The 24,974-nt window shown below is 40.6% G+C and overlaps 1 protein-coding gene across 2 annotated transcripts in view; it reads right to left on the bottom strand.

Moving 5' to 3' along the window:
• Positions 1-24,974, bottom strand: part of kcnq1.2 (potassium voltage-gated channel, KQT-like subfamily, member 1.2) — a 178,503-nt gene that overhangs the window by 123,021 nt on the left and 30,508 nt on the right. The window contains exons 11-14 of one of the 2 annotated variants that reach the window (XM_042223187.1): positions 23,474-23,639; positions 20,071-20,097; positions 18,461-18,514; positions 17,753-17,870 (exon numbers count right to left, since the gene is read on the bottom strand). In XM_042223187.1, coding sequence (XP_042079121.1) covers positions 17,753-17,870; positions 18,461-18,514; positions 20,071-20,097; positions 23,474-23,639 — 365 coding nt within the window. The remainder of the gene's footprint in view (positions 1-17,752; positions 17,871-18,460; positions 18,515-20,070; positions 20,098-23,473; positions 23,640-24,974) is intronic. The other variant, XM_042223188.1, reaches the window with a different exon arrangement.

The raw sequence follows: 24,974 nt of genomic DNA, 5'->3' as shown, positions 1-24,974 counted from the left end.
GAAAAAATATCGAACCGTGACACCAAAGTATCGAACCGAACCGAACCGTGAATTTTGTGTATCGTTGCACCCCTAATAGATATATATATCACTTTCTGGTTAATACCACTAGACTAATATATTAATGTCTAGCCAAAGTGCAGACACAGGGCTTTCCTAACAACACAACAGTCCTCTGTATTTGCTTTGACACTAAGAGGGGTTGTTTGCTGAAGGCCTTCGACTTACACAGAAATTCCTCACCCACTTGGCCCACCATCACCACCATTTTCACCTCCACCCCAACATCTGCAGTACACTCAATGAGCAACAGAGATAACCAGACAGACAATCAGACAGACAGGAACTAAGGGGCCGAGACCGGAGCGTCGACCCTCTCAGTGGCATGGCGACTCTCGGCAGACACAGCAATAAAAAGATGGAGCCTCGGCCTCTCCAGCCAGACTCGAAGTCCTTAGTGTTTGGGAAACAGGCCCATCAATGTCAAAGCCTTTTATTACTCTGGCTTCCTATTGCTTTTCCCTGCTTGGGGGTGCGTATGAATCTGCTCCCAGTAAAGGCAGTGGGGATGGGTTTATCTTTCATCAGTCATAACCTTGGCAATTAAGAAAGTACACACATGAGGAATGACCTGAGATTTAAGGGGACGGGGTCACGGGTTGTTTTAAGTGGGCTGGAGGAAGGGCTTGTTTTGTATCTCCATTCCTCTCTGCGATGAATAGAAAAGAAAAGAAAACATATCTGTGTTGACAGTGACTCAGAAGTCACCATATGAGTGGGGATAAAAGGCTCTGCATTCACTTCAGGGTTGAGGAATGCCACACAGACCCTGAACATTAATGTGATTGCGTGTAAAAGGTGCACTGAAAATGTCCAAAACCAAACTTGACTTTTGTTTCAACGCTTCGATTTATATACTGGAAAAAATGAATTAACTCATGAACCCGTATGCACGACTAAACTGCACTGACTAAATAATCCGACTTTGCTGGGCCAACTTAGACACTAAACAGTGGATGAAAACTCTTTCCAGATAACAGTGGAAGAGACTGATGATCACTGATGAGTGTTCCATAAACAGTTTTGTTGGATAAAGAATTAATAACAGCATTACGCCTGTTTTCTTTCACAACAAATGAGGACTTGATTTAGATTTCGCAGAACACAAATGACCAACACAAACGCCATTTGTGAAAATTATGCTCATAAAGTCATATTTACTAATAAAATTTCAGCAATAACAATGTTCTCTGCTCTTGTTGAAACAATTTATAGAGCTACTAGAAAGGGGGGCAAAAACACAGGGGAGGATGGAAGAAAATGGAAACTGCTGGTGCTAAACCAAAACTAATTATTTAGCCAGCCCTGAGTCACACATTGTGCCTTTAACTGCTTCAGTGTTTATATTCAAAATGTGCTTTTTTTCCCTTATACAATGTACAAAAATGCCTCTCTCTATTTATCTAGAATGTGACACAAAGGAATCGCTTGCAGCCAGTTGCACACACATTCGAGTTGGTCTGCTTCCGCAGTCTTACAGATCAAGTGTGGAGAAGTGGGCGGACGCTGCCGGCACTGCCACTTGACAAACAGCTTGTTTTAATGCTCTCGATGTCCCCGTGAGACGAGCCCCTGCCTCCCACCGGCACACACTTGTCCTTTCCTCGTGAGTCCCAAACACGACGTGAATCAATTTCACTCACCCCTCTGCCTTGCACAGACGTTTTCCTTCACCTCTGCCTCTCTAAAAACGACGCTGAATCAGTTGCATCAAATACCTGTAGGTCGCACCGGACTACAATTATTCTTTAAAATACATCTCTGCAGTTGTTCATTTAAACTGAAGTTAAAAAATATATATTATAAATCGTTTAGGTGGAACCGATGCCCACTGTGGTGTCATTCATAAAGAGAAAAGCCTCATCAATGAAAATTTCAAAGCTAACTTGTTGACCTTGTTGAAGCCTGAGAGGGAACAATAGTTTCACAATATGTCCAAAATGTTGAATTACTTTTACCAAGTTATTCAGGGATATAAAGAGTTAAAACACATAGCTTGAGATAACTTGTTTACTCTTATTTGGATTCACGTGATTAGATTTGCCTTTGTGTTCCAATATTATTAAATAAATAATTTTTATGATCCAAATCTCTCCTCAGGAAACTGTCACTGAGTCCAATGATATTGGTCCCGTCACAGAAAGCAATGCATCCTGTTGAGTCAGTTATGAGGTGTGTGTCTGTGTGTGTTTGTGTGACTGTGCTGGGGCAGTGGGTGTGCTGCCTGCTCATTTGTCGTCGACGTCATGAACCCAAAGGGCCTGCAGAAGAATCTGTGCTCCTGTATACAATATCCTGTTTGGACTAAAGCGGCTCTTCTCACTCCTGTGCAGAAAAACACACACACACGCACACTCATACATTCTTAACGCCTCCCCTACCCCAAAACATAGAGCTTTGTTTTCACAGTTTTTCTCCACACACACTTTTAACGGCTCTGATCAGCACATCACGTGCGCCTGGTTCCTTGGGTTGTTAATCTAATACAATGAGGTGTTTGTGTTTCTGTGTATGTGTGTTGTTTAGGTGCACAGGTGGGCGAGTGGGTGGACAGACAGCAGGCTAATGTCGTTAATGAGTGACAACAATACGGGCTCTTTGCTTTTACACTTCAGTGTAAATGCGTTTGGGTCGCCAGGAGAGAATCACGATGTGAGCTAAGCTGTGTGTACATGTGTTCGTGAGCACATGTGCAGCAAGAGTTTACACACACGGACACACTTACAACCTCTCACTGTTCGCACACAGAGTAATAAAGCAATAAAAAGGGCTGCTTTGCATCCAATCTCCCTAGCTATCCATTCATTTAAATACATATCTGCAAAGACGGGCAGTGTGTATCAGCCTGCGTACAGTCATAAAACAACACCAAGGGAGAACCGAGTGAACAGCTCTGTGTGCACGGAGGAACTCCGCTTCCCGTAAAGCAGACGATAAAAGTTACAAATTATGAAAAAGAAGGAAAAGTAGAAAAGAGAAAAAGAAAAAAAACAACCAGCCCAAAGGCAGATACCTCACTTCCCAAAAGAGAGCAGTGCATTTCCTGAAACTGACAACTGCTAGTACTTGTACTGAGGCCAAGAGAGAAAATGTGACAGAAACAGGCAGAAGGAAAGAGAGTAAGAGAGACAGCGGGGAGACGGGAGGAGAGCATATGTGTGACTTGAACTACAGTCTGGAAAAAGAAAACAATGTTATGTAAATACTAGAGTTACACACCAAGCAGAGCTTGCAGATTCAGAGAAATGCACAGCACACACTTTGTACATCCAAACAGATAGCACATTATTTTTGATCCGTGCTTTGCTACAACGGAGATAAAAGTGCCCGTTATCAACTCTTTTGGAACTGGCAGACCATACCTATTGTTCACAGGGAAACCGTAGCACAATGTCTGAAGAGGGGAAAACAAACAAACTAACTGAGCAGTACTGGACTGCAGAGAGAATGGCACAGCTCTGATAAAGTAAGGAAACTGTGGTTTTGTCAATCTGCACTTTTATCTGTTTCTCCTGCTCGAAAACAAGAAAAAAAGAGGGAGGGGTGATGGTGGGACATGACCATGGTAATAGCAATGATGGTGGTTGGTGGTGTTAATGTGGTGGTTTGGGGGCCACACCCGACTGCAGACACCAAACCCCTAAAAAACGTGGAGGTTTCCACTTGAGCTCAAACCTGTCCCCTCTGCTCTTCCTCACTCTCGGAGGATGAAATTGTTAAATCTACACGAAAACATCAAAACACAGAAAGAGCTCCGAAACCGTAGGCCAGACCATCCAAGGAGGAGTGATGTCGCTACAGTACAGCCTGCTGGTCAATGAGCGGAATTTATTTACCTCCCCGAGTCATAGCTCCCATCCTCCACTCGCCTCTGTACGACTCACATTTGGGTTTTTTTTTTCTTGTTTGCTCTGCTGAGATACTCAGTTTTCTTTCCCTTGGGATTTTTATTCCACATGGGTAAAAAATAAATAAATTATGCACATGCCGTTAAAAAATACAAACCTTTTCTTAAAACACTGTTAATCAGGTCACAGGCTTTGATTTACTTTACTTTACTTTACTTGTTGGCTGCACATCCAAGATGTGAATCTCCTATTAAGATGTAATTTAATTTAAATAAGATGTTATTTGCCAGGTACAGGTACATACTTTATTTTATGTGTCATTACAGTGAGATGCTGCATTTTCTGTAGGACTATTCTAAAATAAATATAAAGTGCAGCAGTGTGCGCTTCTTTTACAGTCTCAATTTAAAAGTTACACATTTTGGGTATTTTTCGTTCTACAATTTAGGAAAAGGCCTTGATTATTTAAACACTAAGTTAAAAAAAATTATCAGAAATTTTAAAAAAAGAAAGTAAAATGTTTTTATATGTTTTGAGGAATTATTGCATTTAATACTGTATTACTCGTAGTATTTCTGTAATGTATTTGTAAAGTCCTGGCTAAACTAAATCCTGACTTTATTAGTAATTACATCCAAATTGTTCCCAAAACAACCCCCTGTCTATCTTACAGATCTGTTTAGTGTTTGATTACCATGAGTATGTTTTGAGACGCACCCATAACGGTCCACAAAGCCTTACCATAATAACCTACTTTGACAAACGCCAGCGCGTGTTGATGTTTTTCAGCTCACTGATGATGAACATTATCATCTGTCACCATCAAATGATCTCTGATCAGATCACACTACCCACATTTGTGCCACTCTCATTTCTAATCTATGCTTAGAAACGTCTTCTTGTTTAATTTTTATATCAGTGTTCGAGCTGTGTGCACCACATAACTTTAAAACCCGACAATAATGAGCAGTAAATTAATTAGAATTTTTTTTTTTTTTTACATTTCGTGTTTTGGGGGTTTTATGGTTTATTTAAAATATTCAAGTGCATTCACACACACACAAGCAGAAAACATTATCCATCTAGTGTCATACAAACACTCATTCAGTAGAAAGTATGAAAAAATTGAATTACATCTCAAATTGTATCTAATTATGCTGCATAACTTTGTTAACACATCTTCATAACCCTAAATAAGGCAGTGAATAACACATTAGTGTAGGGTATTGCATGTAAATCTTGTGAATTTACCACTTTTCAGGGGTCAAACCTGAACCAGTGGCACTGCACTGCACTATTTTTGATCCACAGATACCCTCGCTGACTTTCTCCCCTGTTCTTCTGACAGGCTTTAAAAGAAAAGAATAAAACAGAGCTATAAAATTGCTTTAGTGTGCTGGAAAAAAGCTTTATAGCACATATACACTTGCAGTATAAAGAGACCAGCCTTTCAGCACTAGCAGGGACTTATTTGGAAGGTTATTAGTCTCATTTACTGCTACAGCCCCTTGGGGGGCCTTTAATTAAGAACTGGGCTCTATATAGCTCCTATTAACAAGAGTGGAAAAAAAATAAAGGTGCATGGAGGGGTTTGGGCGACACATCACCAAGGCTTACCTGGTCCCACTTTTTCATGATTTACAACTTTTCTTTCCACTAATTTAAAACATCTGTTCCCAGAGATATTTTAAGTCTTTGACCGATAACCTGCTGACTGCTTCTTTATCGCTGATACAAGGATTATATAATATACAGCAACAAGAAAGTCAGTTTTTTCTCTCTTTTTTCACTTTAATCCTGAAAATGGCTTACCTTTTTCCTCGTACTGCCATGGAAAATAAACTTCTAACGCTACACTTAGTGAGAAACCCAACCAGAAAAGCACTGTGGTTGGGTTTCTCTAAGAAGAAAAGGCAAAACTTCTCAGTGGAACAGCTGCAAGTGTGCGAGGTTGTGAAACTGTGCCTCCTATAAATCTTGCAAAGCGCAAAGTTCCCTCGATGGTGTCATGATAGAAGCAATACTCGGGCAACTAATTTCAGGGCTTGATGTCACAGTGGTCAGTGTGATAAAGAAACGTTCTTAGGAGTGGATTTCAGCTGAAGACAGATTTTTTCTTTCAGAGAATTCACATAAATTCTGCTAAGTTGAACTACCAGGAAGTATAAGCTACCCGTTCTCAAAAAAAGGAAAAACATATTTGTGGTCAGGTAACTGTGAATCGTTGCTTTTTCTCATGCTTTCAGCAATAAGTATAAGAAGAGAGTTTCTTAAGACGTTTTTATACCACAAAAAAAAAAAGTCATTTAAAACCCAATTCACAGAACACAATTACACCTTCAGTTATCTGCTGAATTTTTATTGCAGTGAAATTCATATGAAAACGTCCATATTTCTCTGTATTCTTAAAAAAATCTCCACATGAGTGAGTGAGTCGCGTGGCAGCAGCTCAGTGCTTTAGGGTTGTAACCTGTTTAAAGCAACCTGCTGATTTTTAAATCAATAGTGGGGAATAAAGGTTTTTAAGTGACCTTGTAAGTAGAATGGCAGTTGGTAGGAAAAGGGAAAATGCCCAACGAGCAGCAGTTCTGTGGGCAAAAATGTGTTGTTGGTGTCAGAAGTCTGAGAAGGACGGCAAGACTGCTTTAAGCTGATACGAAGGCAACAGTAACTCGTTACAATCATGGAAGGAGTAGAGGAGCATTTCTGAATGCACATGTTAAACCGAGAACTACCTTGGACTAAAGCAGTAGAATAGACAATGTGTAACAGTACTACCATAGCACCAGCTAAGCATCACTTTAACACTAGCCTACCTGAGTATTGTTGCTGACCGTGGGATGAGATGATACAGCACCTCTGGGATGAGATGGAATAGTAGAATCACATCGTGGATGTGCAGCAACTGTGTGACTCTGTCATGTCAACAAGGACCAAAAGCTCTAAGGAATGTGGCATGAAGAATTAAGGCAGAAGGGGGTCCAACCTGGGAATAGCAATGTGTACATAATAATGTGGCCAGAAATATTTCACTCTAAAGGGAAGTATTATTAATCCAACTACACCCAAACCCTCCAACCTTATATTCAGTGGATGTATCCTTGACATGATGTCAGGACACATCCACATTCAACCTCTGGTTCAAACAGAGTGAGTCTTATTCAAACAGGTGGGACAGGCACTCGCCCAGAGTGGGAGTGAATACCCTCTCAAACACATCGGGACATGTGGACACATGAACCATATTACAAGTTCCCCGGCGGCCAAAAGCTAGGCCAGAATGTTGCGGCTCCCCTTTGGTCAGCCCCTTTTCTCTCCAGCAGGTAAACGCTCTGGTCCACCATCTACCCCTGCTTGTGCGTGTAAGAGGGGAGAAACCGCAGCGCCCCACAGACGAGCGCCATCAATGGGCCCTCTATTCATCCGCAGGTTCGGAACAGTGGCCTCTCTGATGGAGCTCCAGCACCTGGCTGCCGATGGACACAACATCAGAGGCAGGGTGGTAGCAGCATCGGTCGTCAGACTCACCACACCTGAATAAACCCCCACCCCCTTCCTCGAGCCCACATCAAATAGCAGGACTGGTCTATTTGAAAACCTGAGAGTAGGAGAGCTGAGCAAAAGCAAAAAAAAAAAAAAAAAAAAACAGTAGCCAAAGAGCTTCGCAAGGCAACGGGACTGGCTGTACAAACAGGTCACTCAGGTGCTGCTGCAGATTACTGTTTTTATTAACGAGAGCAAAGAAGAAACTGAGCCCTGTACTGAGGAAGGGGTGGTGGTGGTAGTGGCGGTGGGAGGCGTAAGGGACAAGAGCACAGAGCGAAACACACACGCAGAAGACGAGAGATCGTATTTATACAGGTGCTTCTAATGCGAGCGGAGAGGGAGGCGCGCCTCGAGCACACAGCCAAGCATCTGCACAGAGTCCTCCAAGTAGGGACTGGGTTGGGCCTTACTTTGATTTCACTACAGTTAAAGTGGAAGCTGTCAGGATTAGTGCAAAGACTGCTGTGAAGTGTGCCGGGCAAACTAAACACACATTCGCACACCAAGTATGAGGACCTGCTTTGCAACTAAGATATATGGAACAAAACACACAAAGAAAAACAACATAAATGCAGTGTAGTTGTGGCATATTAACACAACTAACGCAGTAGGTTAGTTACTCCTGGTTACTATAAAGTAACGCCCCCCAATCCCCCCACCCCTCTCTATGTCTAATCTACAGCGTGAAATTAAAAGTAAAGTGGAGGTAAAACAAATAACCCCCTATTTCTGCCACACATTTTCTTTTTTTGTTCTTAGGTTTTATACTTTTGGTCTTTGCTGGGAAGTTTTTCCAAGTAATTTTACAGACTGTTTCGCTATTTTTACCATACCAGCTGTGCGGTGCCATTTATCACATGATTTAATTACAGTGTTTTGACATCTTTATTAAAATTATTATTGGCTTTGGGGTTTTTTCTGTTTTGGTCCATATTGTGATTTTTTTTCTTCTTCTTCTTCTTCTTCATAAAGTAACCTTGTTTGGGAATAATTAAAAAATAAATGCACCGTTCCAAACCATCTGGAGTTTATCTTCAGTTTGTTAATGGCTGTGCTCAAGTGGGAAAAAAATATCCCCAAGCTACCTTATCTTGACTTCCATTATTAGGCATCCTAATAATTCAATTTTAGGTAATTATGTTGGTTTCATTAGTTTATAATGTATATTCAGCCTGAACGTTAGCATGCATTACAGCCCATTAGCACAAACATCATTAACTAGAACCAAATGGTCAAACGACATTCTGGATGGAAACAATTAAATTATGAGGGCAGCTAACAAAAACACAAATTGTCATTACCTTTGTCCTCACGGGTGTGTAATTGTTAACAGCGCTCTGGTCTAATGAAAACAAACATTTTTCTTTCTTTCTTTTTTCTCAATATTTTCTTGTCCCTAAACAAAAGGATCGGCAGCCGTGACGTCACGGAGCTGCTCGGTGAATCAGGCTGTGAAAACAGAAATTTCCTGAGGTCATTTTCCTTTTCCATGATCTGCTTTTTTTCCCCCTTCTTCTTTGGGAATTGTGTCTTTGCAGTGGAAATGAAGAGAAACTGATAATTAAGGAGTGCAGGGCAGAGCGTTTACAGCTGATTCCTAGGATTTTAAACGTGGCCCTGAGGCAGATGAGACCTGCAAACACAAGCATCTCCACTGACTGTTTTTCCCCCACACAGTTTTATGGTCACCAGAAATAAGTGAGAATGTTGCATTTTTGAAAACATTTTGGGCAGTAATCAATAAAATAATTCTCACATAAGAGATAGGACACATCCACACACTTTCTCTTTTGTTTTGGTTTTGCACATTAATTTATTTTTACAAAAAATCTGATCGTTTCAATGAAGTCTGGCTGCAGCTTCAAATGCTATTAACTGTAGCCTGAACCCCGCACCACACCGGGATACCTCCAAAAACAGCACTGCGTGATTTGCTTGGTTCAGTCCACCTCTGTCTGCGCTCCAGATTGCAGATTTCATTAACGCTAATGGGGTCGAAAGTGGCACGCATATCTTTTAAAGCCACTTCATACGGACCTGGAAATAATCTGGATGTCACAGTTAGACATTGTGCTGGTGAGCGAATCTTGTTTTTTTTGTTTAAAATTATGTCTGGATGGGTTATTTATGCAGTACTTGCCTGCTGACTCGCTGGATTTTCCCAACCTGCGGTAAGAGGCCATAAAGAGGGCCATTCGCTTAGTTGTTGATGGTCCCCTCACCATAAAACCGTCCTAGAATCACCAACACCACTGAGGGGGAGTAAACATTCATCCCTAATAAGAGCAGCATGAGGTGCCTTCATTAATGCAGGATGGCTAGTGTAAAGCCAAACTAAATACACTCTTTAATTTAAAAAAAAAAAAAAAAAGTCCCTGAAAGTTCTCTTTATTGCTCTGTGTGTGACCTGCACATCATAAAACAAGGCCTTCAGATTCTCCTTTTGGCCTTGGAGGGAGAATTTGCTCATTATTTGGCATTAGAGCAAAAGCAGACTTATCATTTCATTCACTATGTGAAAGCATTAAAACGGTCCATGATCTCAATATGGTTCTTTCTCCTTGTTTGACTCATGTTTGCCAACTTTTGTAATTGTGTTACATGCTTTTGGCATGTAACAAGAGCCTTCAGGTTCTGCATAGGGCTCTCCTGCTACCAAAATTAATCCCATGCTAAAAAAAGAGGAAGCCTCAAAGCTACTTCTAATAAAAAAAGAAGTTACATCTATCCAAAATGGAGCTTTGTTTTTGCATTCTGCTTTTCTGCTTTTTCTCAGCTATCAGATTTTCACCATGCAATATTGAAAAGTATTGAATGAAAGAGTAAGGGTATATAGAAGCACTTGTAGCTAAGAAATATGTGAACAATTGCTCTGTGTTTACTTCATAAATGACTCGTAACATCTTAGTGTAATGCCGTGCAGAAGAAAGAACTAGGACCTTTTTTTTGCTGCCTTAACCACAATTCCAAAAAACTTGGGACACTGTTTAAATTGTAAATAAAATCAGAATGAAATGATTTGCAAATCTCCTCAAACCATATTTTATTCATGACAGAACACCGTAAACACAGCACCTTGAGCATCTTGAGGGTGACAAAAGCCTGAAAAACAACAACTTGAGGAACATTTTGGCACTGATTATGTTAACTGGCAGCAGGTCAGTAAAATCTTCATCTTAAAGAGGCAGATTTTTTGAGAAGTAAAATTGGACAGAGGTTGCCCAATCTGCAAAGACCATGTCTACAAATTCTGGAACAACTCCAGAAAAATGTTCTTCAACATAATATTGGAAAGGCTCTGAATACCTTGTTATCTACAAAACATATTATCATCAAAAGATTCAGTCAGTCTGCAAAAATCTCTGTGAGCAAAGGAAAAGGCCGAAAATCAGCACTGGATGAGCTTTGGGCCCTCGGGCAGCACTGCATTAAAAACAGGCGTGATACTGTCATGGAAATCACTGCTTGGACTCTTCTTGAAATTACTGTATGTGAACACAGTTGGCTATGCCATCTGCAAATACAGTCTGAAACTCTATCATGCAAAGAAGCCATATGGTAGCATGATTCAGGAACGCTGTCATCTAAAGCTCATTAAAAATCGACTGAGGCAAAGTGTAAAAATGGATCAAATTTAAATTTGAAATTCTTTTTGGAAAACTTGGACACTGCATATTCTGAGCTAAAGAGGAGAAGGATCATCTAACTTGTTTTGATGCATGCTAAATCATCCAGAAAGTGGATAGTCTTCATCTGGACGTTGCATTTTTAATGTGTTTTCAGCTGAAATGCTATTTTTCCTGTTGCACTACAGGAAAGATGCTGAAGGTCAGTCAGTGTAGAGTCAGTAGAGACTGCATTGGAGTCAGCGTAACGTTTCTCTGGTGCATCCAGTAAGCTGGAAGTTTATCCACAAGTTGCGTGACTCCGTTTACCAAAAGCAGACACGGCATGCACGCGGATAATTAGAATCTGTGAAAAAAAAATTTGACAAAAGAGTTATGAACACTGCAGCAATTACACCACAAGACACCCAGCTAAAACCATGCCTGTAAAAAGGAAGCCAATTTAAACTTCTATTGTTCTCTAATGCCGGCATAGCTGCAGCATTTATGGTGCAGCGTTTTTTGGCTCACTGAGTAGAATTAAAGCATTTCTAATCGTCCAAGTGAGTAAATGCCGTGTGGAGGTCAGCATCCATATAATAAGCCAGAGTCTGTAATAAGATTAAATACTGAATATGCTTCCATACAGCTCTGTTATCCAGAGGATATGAATCAGTGTGTGGCTGCTTTACTGCTCCAAGACTATTTTCTGTCTTTTGTAGGCTCTAGAAACTGGCAAAGAGTCAAGAAGCCGGGCACAATTAGTTCTTTTCTTTCTCATTTTTCCCCCCTATCTAGTCATAAAGCAGCAGTACTCAGGCAGCTTTTCTTGTAGCAGGGCAGGAGGCTGATCTTACCTCGTCATTTGTCTGCGTGCGTGTGTGGGTTTCGCGCATGTGCCCAAAGCAGGGCTCTCGCCTAGTCTAATTTGTCATTATAATACTTGGCAGAAAGGCCACAAAATTTTAAGAGGATTTACTGGGTATTTTAACATTAGATTCACTGTTGAATCTTACATAAGGTCCCATAAAACTACCTGGCCTACACATGCTTTGAAGCAAACAGTTGAGGAGAATGGTGAAGGGGGGGGGGCAAGTGACATTACTCAGTGTTTAAAAAGACAGACAGCAATGCATTGGCATTGGAGATTTTTCCCCTCTTGACTGAGTACCATATGTTGGAAATCATGCCGTCAGTATCAGAGTACAGTAGACAAGACTGGGATACTGAGGCCACACGGACAAAAAGTCAATTTGTTCGGAGAGCTGCACAAAAGACGCTGGTTCCTAAGGAGCGAGAGGCCCCTACTTGAAGAGAGCAGGCCGTGATGCATGTGCATCTGTGCCTTCAAACCCTCCTGTGGTGCTGCAGTGGCATTGTTTCTCTCGTCTTAGTTTGTGAGAGGGGAACTAATTAAGATCTGCCTGCAGGTGGCCCATGCTGACTTTTACAGGTCTGAAAGGAGTAGGAGGCCACACCCGGAAGGGAAAAGGGGTGACAGCCTCAGGTCACAAGACGACACAGATTCTAGATCTGGCACTGCAACTAGGGGAGTTATTGGGTACACGGAGAGGCTGGAAAGAGTCAAGGAGAACAGAAAGAAACAAGTAAATTAGAGCAGAAACCAGGGGGAGAGAGGACACAATCACTGCAATCAGCTAAACAAGGCCTTCCTCTGTTTAGGGGCTAAGAAGTGTACTTGGAAACATTTACTCATTCTCCAAGAGGGTAAATGTCAATCTGCTGCGGGGTTGGGTTTAGGATCAGCAGCCCTGCTGGGGTTTGTTATGATTTCATTAAACAGCCAACCACTAAATCTCACAAATTTACAAAATCAGAGTGCGCGACAGTACGTGAGTACACACACAGCACATCACATCAAAACCACTAAGCCACTAGGTTCTCACATGCGTGTACACAATCCACGGAAACAAGTGTTTGCTTGAATCGTACCAAAACCAAGTCTCATTTGCAGGAGGATAGGTAAACAAAGAGCAAAGGACATGTTTTTAAAAAAAAGGAAGAGTGATGACTGTGAAACAAGTGCATTTAATGTCTGCGTTTCTTCACTTTGTGTTCCTTTTAACAAAAAAAAAAAACTTATTTCATGGAACCTATAAAAGAATCACAGTGAGACGCTTTGAAACAAACAGGGCAAACAGCAGTGACGTAACAACAGTGAGCTTGTGCATGTCTGGGGTTCAGAGGAACAAAGACATGATTGCGTGCGGACGCTGCCCCGCACCACTTCCTCTTCAGAAGCCCAGAGACATCACAGCCAGCTGTATTGATGTCTCTCTCTCTCTCTCTCTCTCTCTCACATGTGAATAAACATACATGCATGCACATTTTGGGGGTAGTCTGCTTTAGTGAAGCCAAACAAACAGTGGAATGTTCCAGCCGCTGCTGTCGCTGAAGAATTAAAGCGATAGAGATACCAGAAATGTAGAATGAATGAACAAGTGGCAACCGTCACTACAGAAAGAGTCAAACTCACATTACAGCTGGAAGCTGTGGAAGGAAGTCCAAAACATTTCAGAATATAAAGTAACAGAAAACTGATATAGCGTGGGCGCACGCAATTCGCCCAGGGCAGAAAGGGTGGATCTAGTAGCTGCAGAAATCCAGATAAGGATGGCAAATGACAGTGCTGTCCTTGGTGGCGTGACACCAGGGGCAAAACAAACCCGCTGCTATGGGAGTGCCCAGCGAGGCCCAAATATGAGCTTGGCTGTTACAGCTGAAAGTTATGGGCACAGCAGAGATGGATACAAATGAAAACAGATTACTGTCCGTCTCTGGAGCTCACTCTCACACACTCAAAGGGTCTCACACCCACACGCAAACTGTCACGCACAAACACACGTAAGGCAAAAAAAAAAAGAGCATGTGGAAGATAAACAGACGCAGATAAACATAGCTGTCACTAAGGAAGTCCAGATTTTTATCAGATTCATTTAAGTATTTCCCAAGTGCAGTTAAATAGAGCAAGAAGTTTTTAACAAAGCTTTTACAAACATACTAGTTTGGCTATTGGGATGCTTAATTTAGTTTCTGTGTGCAAAGTAAATTCAACTATTTCTGAAAAACATCCAGAATAACTTTCGCATTGGACTACTGGAGGTGGTTCATCACCAGGAGCGACGTATGTTTTGAGTTGTCGTGGTGGTGTTGGAAAACAAAGCGATGACTCAGACTGAGTTTTGCTGCTTGAGGTTTTCTTATAAAGTCTTCACACAACCTTCTGTCCTCATTATTCCTTCTACCTTGTTGAGATTCCTAGTTCCAGACATACTGAAGTGTCCCCATGGCTTAATATTCCCAGCACTGTTTCACTGTGGGGATGGAGTTCTTGTGGTTGTAGGCCTTTCCCTTCTTTCTCCAAACATAAGCAGCGTCTCTGTGGCCAAAGAGCTCTAGTTTTGTGTCATCTGATCAAAGGATGCGCTTCCAGTCCAGGTTGTCCTCAGCATACTTCAGTGTGGCTTAAAGGTGTCTGTGCTTCTTGAGTTTTTCTTGGTCTCAGTCCATTCCTGTGCAGGATTCTAGTGATTAACTTCTTTGAGACTCCAATTTCTGACTTAGATAAGTCACTAGCAGTTGTTCCAGAGTCTTTAGACACATTTCTCACTAGATTTCTTTACAATCTTTGAAATATTTTGCTTGCTGCTTCTGCCAGGCTGTGTTGCTCTCTTTGAATTTCACTTGGAAACAACGTGATAACTTTATATATCTACCTCCTCCTTTGTCAGCAATTCTTTTTCTCAAGTCTAACGAGATTTATTTTGTTTTCAGCATGATGCTTTCTCAAGTGACAGCTTAAACCCTCATTCACGTTTTTCTACTGTGTGTAAATTGGAAGAAAACCCTCAGTTTTAACTTGATTTTACAAGTTTTGAGCATTACAAAGTTAAAACACATCATCAAGTACCTTTAAAATGTTTTGACACAAACTTGAAATTTTATAGTGAGGCTAATAATGTTGTAGTATACCATAATGTTCCCTATGTGTTACAATAGATAATTGCAAAAAAAACAGGAAAGATTAAGTTCATGTAAGTTATAAATAAAGTTTCTTTACATATTCGTTTTTGTTTTTTAAACATACACCTGAACACTTCTGTAAAAGCTCTTTGGATTCAGAGTGCGTCATTTTAACAGTTAATTAATATGGTATCTGTAGTTAGCACTCAGCCTGTCACTATACATGGGCACACCTGTCTTGTTTCCACTGATCATATAATAATGGTGTCAATCTATTCTACACTAGACAACAGCAATGAACAATCAACACAGCATGTACTAACAAGATGAGCTCCTTTCTGTTCCAAGAGTTCCAGATACTTTTATCATAAAAATATATGTTTTACGTTATCACATTTTTACAGGAGTGGCAAACACATCAAATGATAAATAGGGGTTTAGTTAGTTTTGGAGACTTTACTTGCAAAATCTTACATTTTCCACGGCGTCCCTCTGACCAGCAGATAAGATCAGGGGAGCATGGAGGGATGACGAGGTTAAGAAAAGAAAAACAAAGAAAAGAAAGAGATGAAGAAAAACAGCAGGAGAGTCAGTGGAATTCAAGTGCTTTATGGAGGAACAATCCTGGACCAATGCCACAAACAAGCAGGGGAAAAGCCTGCAAGAGAAACAGTGGAAGCATTCTTGTGCAACTTGCTATTGAAATTGGTTTTGTTAAAGTTCAATTAAGAACCAGAATTGGCTTCAACTGTGGGTGAAGCGGATTTTATTACGTCTCAGATATGCTGAACTCGAATTAGAACTTGATGGATATTGTTGTATGGTTTCCATCTACAGAAGTGCACAAAGCTTTTAGGTTTCCAGAGAGCAGAGAAAGGAGAACAAAAAAAGCAGGCAAACCAGATATGGCAGTGAGTGATGGATGTGTTTCGCAGAGCCATAGCAGACTGAAGAACGCCTATTCAGAACTTATTCCGGTTTCTTCCAGAATATCAATAACACCACTAACCCATCACCATCTCAACCAATTTGAACACTTAACAGCAGATTCTGGATGACAACACTCTCCACCAACACCTTCAAACTACAAATCAGAGACTTGGAAAATCACTGCCAACAGTCAGTGAAGCTGTTCTTGTGACACATGGTTGTCCAACACCTTACTTAGAGCATTTTCACATCTGAGGTATTTAGTTCATTAGATGGAACTTTGTTTGTGCAGATGTAAAAAGGGCAACAGCACTTGTGTAAGGAGCAAAGCAACCTCGCCAACACCCTTTTGAGGCGGTCCGGTTCCAAATGAACTCCAGAGTTCCTTTATGTTGAGATTGGGATTTAGTTTCAACCCAACTACCAGGTGTACAGTGAAAATCTGAGCCAATCGCCTTCCTGTAGCCAGGAGTAAATTCTCTACATTTTCCACTTGATGCAGAACACAGCACCTTCTTCCTGTACTTACTTTAGTTGGCCAAAACACCCAATGAAAGTTCTTGCATGGTGACATTGTCACATTTTGGTTCACTTGGTGTTTTCTCTGTGAAAAGAAACCAAACAGCAGGAGGACGCTACAACTCGACAACTCAAATCATCAACTGATTTGGACCACAGTAAATAAACTGTAGGTGTGAAAATGCCCTAAGACACTTGAAGCTGGGGGGGTTTTCACTCCAAGGACAAAACCATACAAGTGCCTCAGTGCAGTACAATTAAAATTACTACATGTTTACAGTACACAAGCTCTTAATTCTGCATTAAAAAATGCTGGCGATCACTTTGAGAAATGCACACTTTGGCCTGTCTACATATTTAACCTCCTAAGACCTGAACTCTTCCACGGCATGCATTTTCAATTTCTCTTTGATATTTGGGCTGATTGGGACCTGATGAATGTAAAAACAAAGAACTACCAGATTTGTTTGTTTTTTTACCTATTTTTTGTTTCTAAGAAAAATGAGAGCCACATATGAGGATATTCGTTTAAATTTTCAATAGAACGGTAGCAGTATAATGTCCTAGTAAGCGGATATCAGGCCCTTGTAGAGCAAAATTGAGTATTTTGGTCTAAATAAGCCAAAATGTGATGTCCACATATGTGGACGCAGGGTCCTAGGAGGTTAAAGTAGGAATCAACCTTTTTACCGCCCATAATCTTTTAAGCCTCCAGCCTTCAGAGTTTAGTCTTTAGGGACTCTGTATTACTTCTCAATGCAGCAGGTAAACACCAATCTGGAGGTAATGATGCTTCACTTATTTAAGACTTATTTAGAACACACCCTACTGATATATCTGTGCAAAACCTTCCCGCTTTTGAACACTTGGACACACATTGGACCAGCAAACAACATCAGTGAATTCTCTTCTGCTGAGGGCATGTGACGACAAGCCGGCTGCTCCATAACGTGTTATGTAATCAGCTGAGAAGGATCTCTTTGACATTTCTCACAAGACTAAAGGGATAATCCCCTTTACACCACTACGTACCTGATATGGCCGTTGAGTCTCTTTAACCCTCAAGGGAGTTGGGAAAAAACAAATACATTTAGAAAGCAGCTAGAGGGGCTCTCTGTTTTGACAAAAGGCCTTTCAGCTGAATGACCAGTAGGAAAATCAGTATAATATAGATCAGTGAATAAAGGTCAGAGCTGGGTGATGGATGAGAAGAAAATGGGGCCTTAAGAAAAGAAGGAGGCGAAGCTCTCTGGGACTTACTGAGTTTTGTCAGTTACCACAGGCAGTGGAATATCCTCGCTCATGTCGTCTAGCTCATCGGTTAAGCTGTTGGCTCGGGAGATATCGATGGACGTGCTGTTATTAGGACTCCTCTTCACTGCAACGACAGAAATATAACATTTCAATTCAATTTAATTCATTTCAGTTTTATTTCTATAGTACAAAATCCAACAAAATACGACTCAAGGTGTTTTATATCCGGAAAAATAGAGAGAAAAGAATCAGACAACCACCTATGAGCAAGCACTTGGTGTCAGTGGGAAGGAAAAACTCCCTTTTAACAGGAAGAAACCTCCAGCAGAACCAGGCTCAGGGAGGGGCGGAGCCATCTGCCATGACCAGGTAGGGGTTAGGGGAGTGTGATAGGACAGCAACTACATTTCCAGATACAATTTTATACACAGTTAACTAATACAAAAGGGATGTTTTTAAATGGGTCGAGTGAAAAGGTGTTTTTTTTTTAAAGGTTTTAAAGTTGTGAGTGGCTGTAGAGTGTGAAGATGTCTGTGAGTTCTAGTATGCGTCACACAGTCACACAGTAATAAAAGTACCTCGTGGGTTGATCGGAAAATGTATGATGTAAGATTTCATTGTCAGATTTCATTACAATATGAGACGCACAGCATTGTGAGATGATTTAAGGCAGAGATACGAAGGGGTGAGAAAACTGAAAAAACTGAAAGGTACCTGGAGAGCCAGGACAGCTCAGAGTGAAAGATGACCAAGAATGTTGAGGAGGGCCTGAAGCCATGAAAATTAATTAAACCAGAAGGGGAAGGGAGAAAAACAGAAGAAAGGGGGTAAAAATGAGACTTGAGAATATAAGAAATAAACACACTCATCATGCATTTAATTGCATTTCAAGAGCATACTTGCTACAGTACAGCAAAGGTGTTGCAGTTCTGAATGAACTTTAGAAAAGGATGCAAAAACACTTTTTGTGAGAGTGTACAGTATTAATACAGGTTCAATAAATCAATCAAACATGTTGCAATTTGTTTGAAATAATTGTCACAGACCAGCTAGTAGGAAAAGAAAATGTATAAGAGAAACAACATAACGAGAAGCTGAAATTGCAGTACTCTGTTTCAGCAGTCTAGCCAGCTGGCTGCTGGTGCAGGCAAAAACAACAGCACAGAACATCATGTGTAGCAGGGTCTTGACCTGCAGTCAGGCTGTCAGCAGAGTTTGACGTGCCTCTCCTCCAAACCACCGAGCCTCTATTGTGATAAAGAATGGAGAGGCAAATCTTCGTCCAAGAACAGAATGACCATTCCAATTCAAGCAAAAGGCATTCAACCTCTCTTGTGTTCCATCATCGAGTTTGTTTGACATTGTCCAACGTGGAAGCAGAGATAGCCAGAGAGAGGGAGTGGAGAGAAGTGAGAGGAATAGATTCTACCCAGAGCCACTTTTAACAGCAACTTCACATCACTGAAGAAGACATTAACGGGCTTATTGGCCATGAAAACAAGACAGGGGTTTATTCACAATCTGGTTAATCTGCTCCGTCATTCTGAATGTTTTCGGTGAAGGCCGTGGTCCACAGGAAAAGGAGAAAGGGAGAGCGGAGTGCAGAAACTAGATTGCAATAGAAACAGAGTGAAAAGTGCAGCCGATCCATAGAGAGATTCTCACAGACGGGGACTCGGGTGGGGCCAGACAGATAAGTGGAGCGATAAGCTGGACACTGACTAAATCAAACAATGACCAGTTTAGTTCTAACCACTAGAGCTCCACAATGGTAGCTTATCAACTCCACAACCCCGCTCCCTCCCTGCCGCTTTTCAGCGTCCCAGTCTGGGTCCCCACGGTCCCCAAGGCCCCTGTCCAGCCCCGTTCCTCGCCCATGATGTTGGCAGGGCACCCAGTAAAGAAAACAGGCGGGTCAACACGGGCCCAGTCTCTCTGCTTGGCTCTGGTTTGGTCTGGCTGAGCACAAAGGCTCAGCCAGCCAGTGAGTCTAATTAAAATACTGTCTGGGCCACATTACATAGACAGGCTAGCTAATGATTAACACAGGCGAGTGGAAGAAAAAGCACTATTTAGCCGGTGAAAGGTGCTACTGGTTACAGTGCAGTGATATTTATTGCATGTGATCAGTTTTTTTTTTTGGTTGGTTTCTAAAGAAATAATGAACATAGTGTGACTTTTTTTTTTTAAATTCAGCACTGTAATGTAAAAGATTACACAACGGAAACTTCAGATATGGTGGCATCAACCACTGAACCAGCTTGCTTAAAGCACTTTGTAGACATTATGACATATGAGATGAAATGATCTGGTGGTATACTCACCTGATTGCCTGAGCATCCTGGTGATTCCTATAAAAAACAACAAGAAAATGCACAATCTGACTATGTTTTCAACTATTTTTCACACCTTCATCTTTTCCTTTCATGAAAAATGAGTAACTTGTGTTAAAAGTAAGCCAGATACAGCTGCAAATGTGCATTATTACTAGAAGGCAATGTTACCCTGTAAATTTAGTTCCTGCTGCTAAGCATTTCACTTGTGGGAAGAGATACCCCCATAGCGGCAACAGCAATAAACCATCAAAGTGAAATTGACCAACTTTCCAGAAAGCATGAGTATAAATTTATAATTTAAGTTCTTCAGTGCTGTAAATGTTAATGCGTGTATACACAGTTCTTTCAACACTGTTTTCACTTAGGATCATCAAGACGCCTCAGTGATTGGTGACATTTCTTAGCAACAACTACTGAATGACTGCGGGTAAATTATTTTTAAGAAATCCAGCCCGGTGCCAAGTTGAAAGAGTGTCAGTTAAAACAATAAAACAGCCCTGGTTTAGACAGTTGACATTGCAGATGTCTGTTTTATGGGTGGATCTGAAGCAGAGATCATACAGTGCCGTGCTGCTTAAACTCAGACGTTATAATTAGTGACAGCAGGCTGCAGACTTCGGCTTCTTTCAATGGTTTTATGTCATCCATAACTTGTTCCAATTCCGTTTTCCACTCCATAGTCTTGCAGTCTTTCATGTGTATCTATTTAGTATTATTTATTGTTTACACAGAGTATGCAAAACATTTAAATGCTTACTGGCCTGTAAATCTGCTTGGCTATGTGTAAATATGTGGATGGATGCTAAACAGAATTTCTTAAATAACTTATTTAATATCAACTTTGATTTGGTTGCTTTTAATCCCCACAAACGTGCAGCCATATGTTTTCCTTCATTATCTGAGATCCACCTAATTAAGCAGACAACTACGTATGTTTTCCTCTGTGCAGTTTGTTCTTCTAGCAATGGTCTCGCCTTTATGTCAAGTTTATGTCACTCCAGCTCCTTTTAAGATTCCGTGCTTTGACAGGAAAAACTCATAAAGTGCATTTATTAACCTGGCGTCTGGGTCAGTTCATTTAGTGGGGTTGGCTTTTAACACAGGAAGCTAAACCACTTCTCTCTTTAACTAATTATCAATCATAAACTGTGTCTGTAGACCTGCATTTAAAGTAGATGTCTCTATTGATATGAACTGAGCTGCAATGAACTGGGTGCTGCCAGGCCAGATTTTTCACTATGTGAATAATGAATAATAATGGCTTTGGTATGACCAAGGAATTACTAAAATGCAACTGGCATTACAACAAATTCCCACTTGTAACTTGCTGACAAGCTGGCGTTTTAAAGATTTTTCCATTTAAGCCCACTGTGAATTTCTGTGGCCAGCGCGGGGGACAAGTGAAGCAGTAAAGAGCTTGTAACCATGACCTCTAATCACCACTGAAGCTGTAATGGCTTCCATATGGCTTACACCTGGCAGCCATCTTGGCTCTAAAGGGATCAGGATAGAGCCCCTGTTTACTATGTGAAAAAAAGGAACTAGTGCTGCTCAGATAAACCTCCTTCTATAATGATTGTAGCACATATACAGGTATCTATATATTCACGCATCTACTCGGTATCTATATATTCACGCATCTACTCTATCTCCTCCTTGACGGTTAGGCAAATCTAAACGAAACTTTACACAAAAACTGTTACATATTCAGTGATTGTTAGCATCTAGATGTTTTGTTTGGGGTTTTTTTGGGGTTTTTTTTTTAAAAGATTTACGATAAATCCAAACTGTTTCGAGCTTCTTCCCTGCGAATGCAATGTTACGTTTTCCATTTGAGTTTGTTTCACGGCACGCTAAACGTATGTTGCATAAATTCAAAATTTGTATTGGCGATAGAATTTTGTTCAAGTCACCACAACATAAAGATTTTTTTTTTTAAAGCACAACAGGCCTGGCATAAACCACCCACATGTTAGGTCGCTAACTAGCTAACGGTCACAGTTTATCAGAATCAGAATAAGTTAATAATCCCTAATGAAATTTTGAAATTTGGTTTATGAACTGAGAGCACCAAGTTGTTATCTTTTGGAAGCAAGAGGCTCTAGAAGACACAATATGATGATGACCACTACTTTTTAGCACTACCAATACAAAACTTCACAATTATGAACAATGAGATGACTGTTATGATTTAACATTATTTAACGTGTTCTTTTCTCGTGCAGAGTGCAATTACTTACTAGCTGGCCACAAATGCTGCCATAAAAGTAATGCACATCATGAGGAACGACTGCTGAGCGGCAGTCAGTCCTCATGATGTGCATTACTTTTATGGCAACTCTACTAGCGTTAAGATAAACATAAACCTTAAGGCTGGTAGAGTCTTCCTGCATCATGTTCCTGCATCTTCATGAAAATGTTGGTCCAGGGTCAGAATTGAAATGGAGCAATCACATTGTTGTGATATAATTTTGTGGCCAGCCAGTAAGTCTAATTTCTGGAAGAAATAGTAAACATTTTAAGTGTTTTATTTATTAATTTATACAATATAATAAATATATTATCAAGTTATGTTTGCTGTTGGTGAAATTTAGGTTACTCATATTAGTTTTCTTGTTTATAAAAGCATTAGATAACTTCTTGGCTACCTGTTAATTAAATGTTATCTAAACGCTCAGACAACATCACTGGCTAGTTGTAATGCTGACCCTGAATTAACATCATTATGATAGCATAGGAGCAACAGCAACATGGCAATATCAGATTGCATTCATTTGCATGCAACATTTTATTTACAATATTTATTATCACAGCTATTCAAAATAAGCTGGACCATTCCAACAGTTAATAGCTCTAAACTACCATAAGTATCATAAATAATAACAGTCTTCATGGTGTTATTTTGGCCACTTGAAAGTCCTGAAATCACTTTGCAATTCTCAGCACGCATCATTTCATCAAACAAAATTGCATTAAGGAGAGCTTTATTATTGTATTTATCCACATTATCAAATGTTCTCTACATGACTCAACTTTATTCCAAGTTGGCTGCGGAGCAAATATAGCTTCACAAGATATTAAATGCAATTCTTCTAAACACCTTCTCAGAACAGCAGTCTGAGGTGTTTCAAAGAGTAATCAAAACGAGGCGCTGAGTCTTCACGTGTTATCTTGGCTAGCTCACAGATTTTAGACCGATTTCTTGGAAGAAAGGCATTTTACAGAGGTTAGCCATTTTTCTTAGAAAAACCTTGCTGCACAGAGTGAAGATCAAATTTAACACATCAAAAATTAGGGAGTGACAATAACCCGTGATGTCTATTTGAAATGAATTTAATTTGTCAGTGCACATTACAGTAACACAAGAGACATGGTCCTCTAAGTATATTACCTTCCACAGTTCCCCTTGGCTCTTCACGGAAAAACGAGACATCCTTCTTCTCCTCAGAGTCATCAATGTGATCATAGGTGATCTGGGGGATCGACACAGCTCTCTCTGAACCACCACCCATAGAACCATTTCCTCGGCACTTCGTTCTCCTCTTGTTCAACTTTTTCTGACGGACAGAAGAGAACAAGCAGGAAATGAGAAAGAAACAATGGTAACTGCATTTCTAAAAAGTATTTAAAGAATTGCAACAGTTTTGACATGTGGTTCACGCTGTATGCTGAAATGCTTTTTCGACAATGGACCAAAATAATGCCACGGAAATAATGTCATCAACACAGCCTTATATTTAAGCCATTGTTGTTATGCATCATTGCCCTAATTAATTCCTTCTTGGGTACTGATTCTTGGGTACAAACGAGATAAGTGATACCTGTTTAATCACAGTTGAGTGAAGAGCTATATTTTATGTGAGTCAGTGAGTTTGTGAGAACCTAATTGGTGCCCAAGTCCATTCCACAGACCAACTGACCCACATCAACATTATTGACATGGCCTTTTATACAAACTAAATTATTTGGACTCAGTGCATCAGAATTTGGCATTTCCCAAGTAGCCAACAGTTGAATCCAAATGTTTGAAGCAGTCATTAGGAGAGCGGGAAGCTTTGTTGGGTGTTGAAAGACTAAAGAGAAAAAAAGAGAAACCGTAAAGAGAATGTGCAGCTAACAGCAGGGTTGAGATATAGAAATCTAAAGTAACGGACACGGGAAGGAGAGTGAGAGGGGGAAAAACTGTTAGCAAGGAAGTGAAAAAACAACAACAAAAAACAGAAAGGTAAAAATTCTCAGAGAGAGGAGACAGGAAGAGCCGGGATGAAAAAGGAAAAGAGCAAAATAAAATGTGCTCAACAGGGAGACGGAGAAAAAAAAAGGAGGGATCTCGAAAGAGAGAAAGGGGAGAGGGAGGAAAGACAGAGAAGAAAGTCACATGCTGCAACAGAAAAGAGCGGAAGAAGCCTTCATTCTCCCGAATGCATGTGGGTTCAATGCTACACAAAGATTTTTTTGTTGTTGTTCTACTAGACAAAGGTTTACTCCCACGAGAAAGGCGGTGGTGACATCATCTCAACTGACTGAGTCTTTGTCCAGGAGAGACAAAGGCCTCGAGTCATCCTGGTGGAGTCAGGCCTTTAAGGGGAAAAGGGGCTGTTGTGTGTGTGTCTGTGTGTATTTGTGTTTTGTGCGCATTGTGTCCTTACATGTGTGTGTTTGTTTGTGGGAACTTGGCCTCCCCTTTTATTCTGTACGGCTTTTGGAGCAATATAGCTAATATTGTTGCAGAAGGTGAACTACACAAGGAGACAATGGAGTGTGGGCCACACGTATGCAAATCAGGGTATCGCAGTCTAACGGCTTTTTCCAACTGCACTGTCAGCAAGTACAGTCCATATGCTGGCATTTTGAGTTCAAAGGGTTAAATTGTTATGTCAAAAAAAAAATCT

This window comes from Haplochromis burtoni, unplaced genomic scaffold, assembly GCF_018398535.1.
Source record: "Haplochromis burtoni strain Fernald_Lab_line unplaced genomic scaffold, NCSU_Asbu1 Contig_104, whole genome shotgun sequence".
NCBI classification, from domain to species: Eukaryota; Metazoa; Chordata; class Actinopteri; order Cichliformes; family Cichlidae; genus Haplochromis; species Haplochromis burtoni.
The sequence above is the reverse complement of the archived record's forward strand: the minus strand, read 5'-3'. Positions and strand labels throughout refer to the sequence as shown.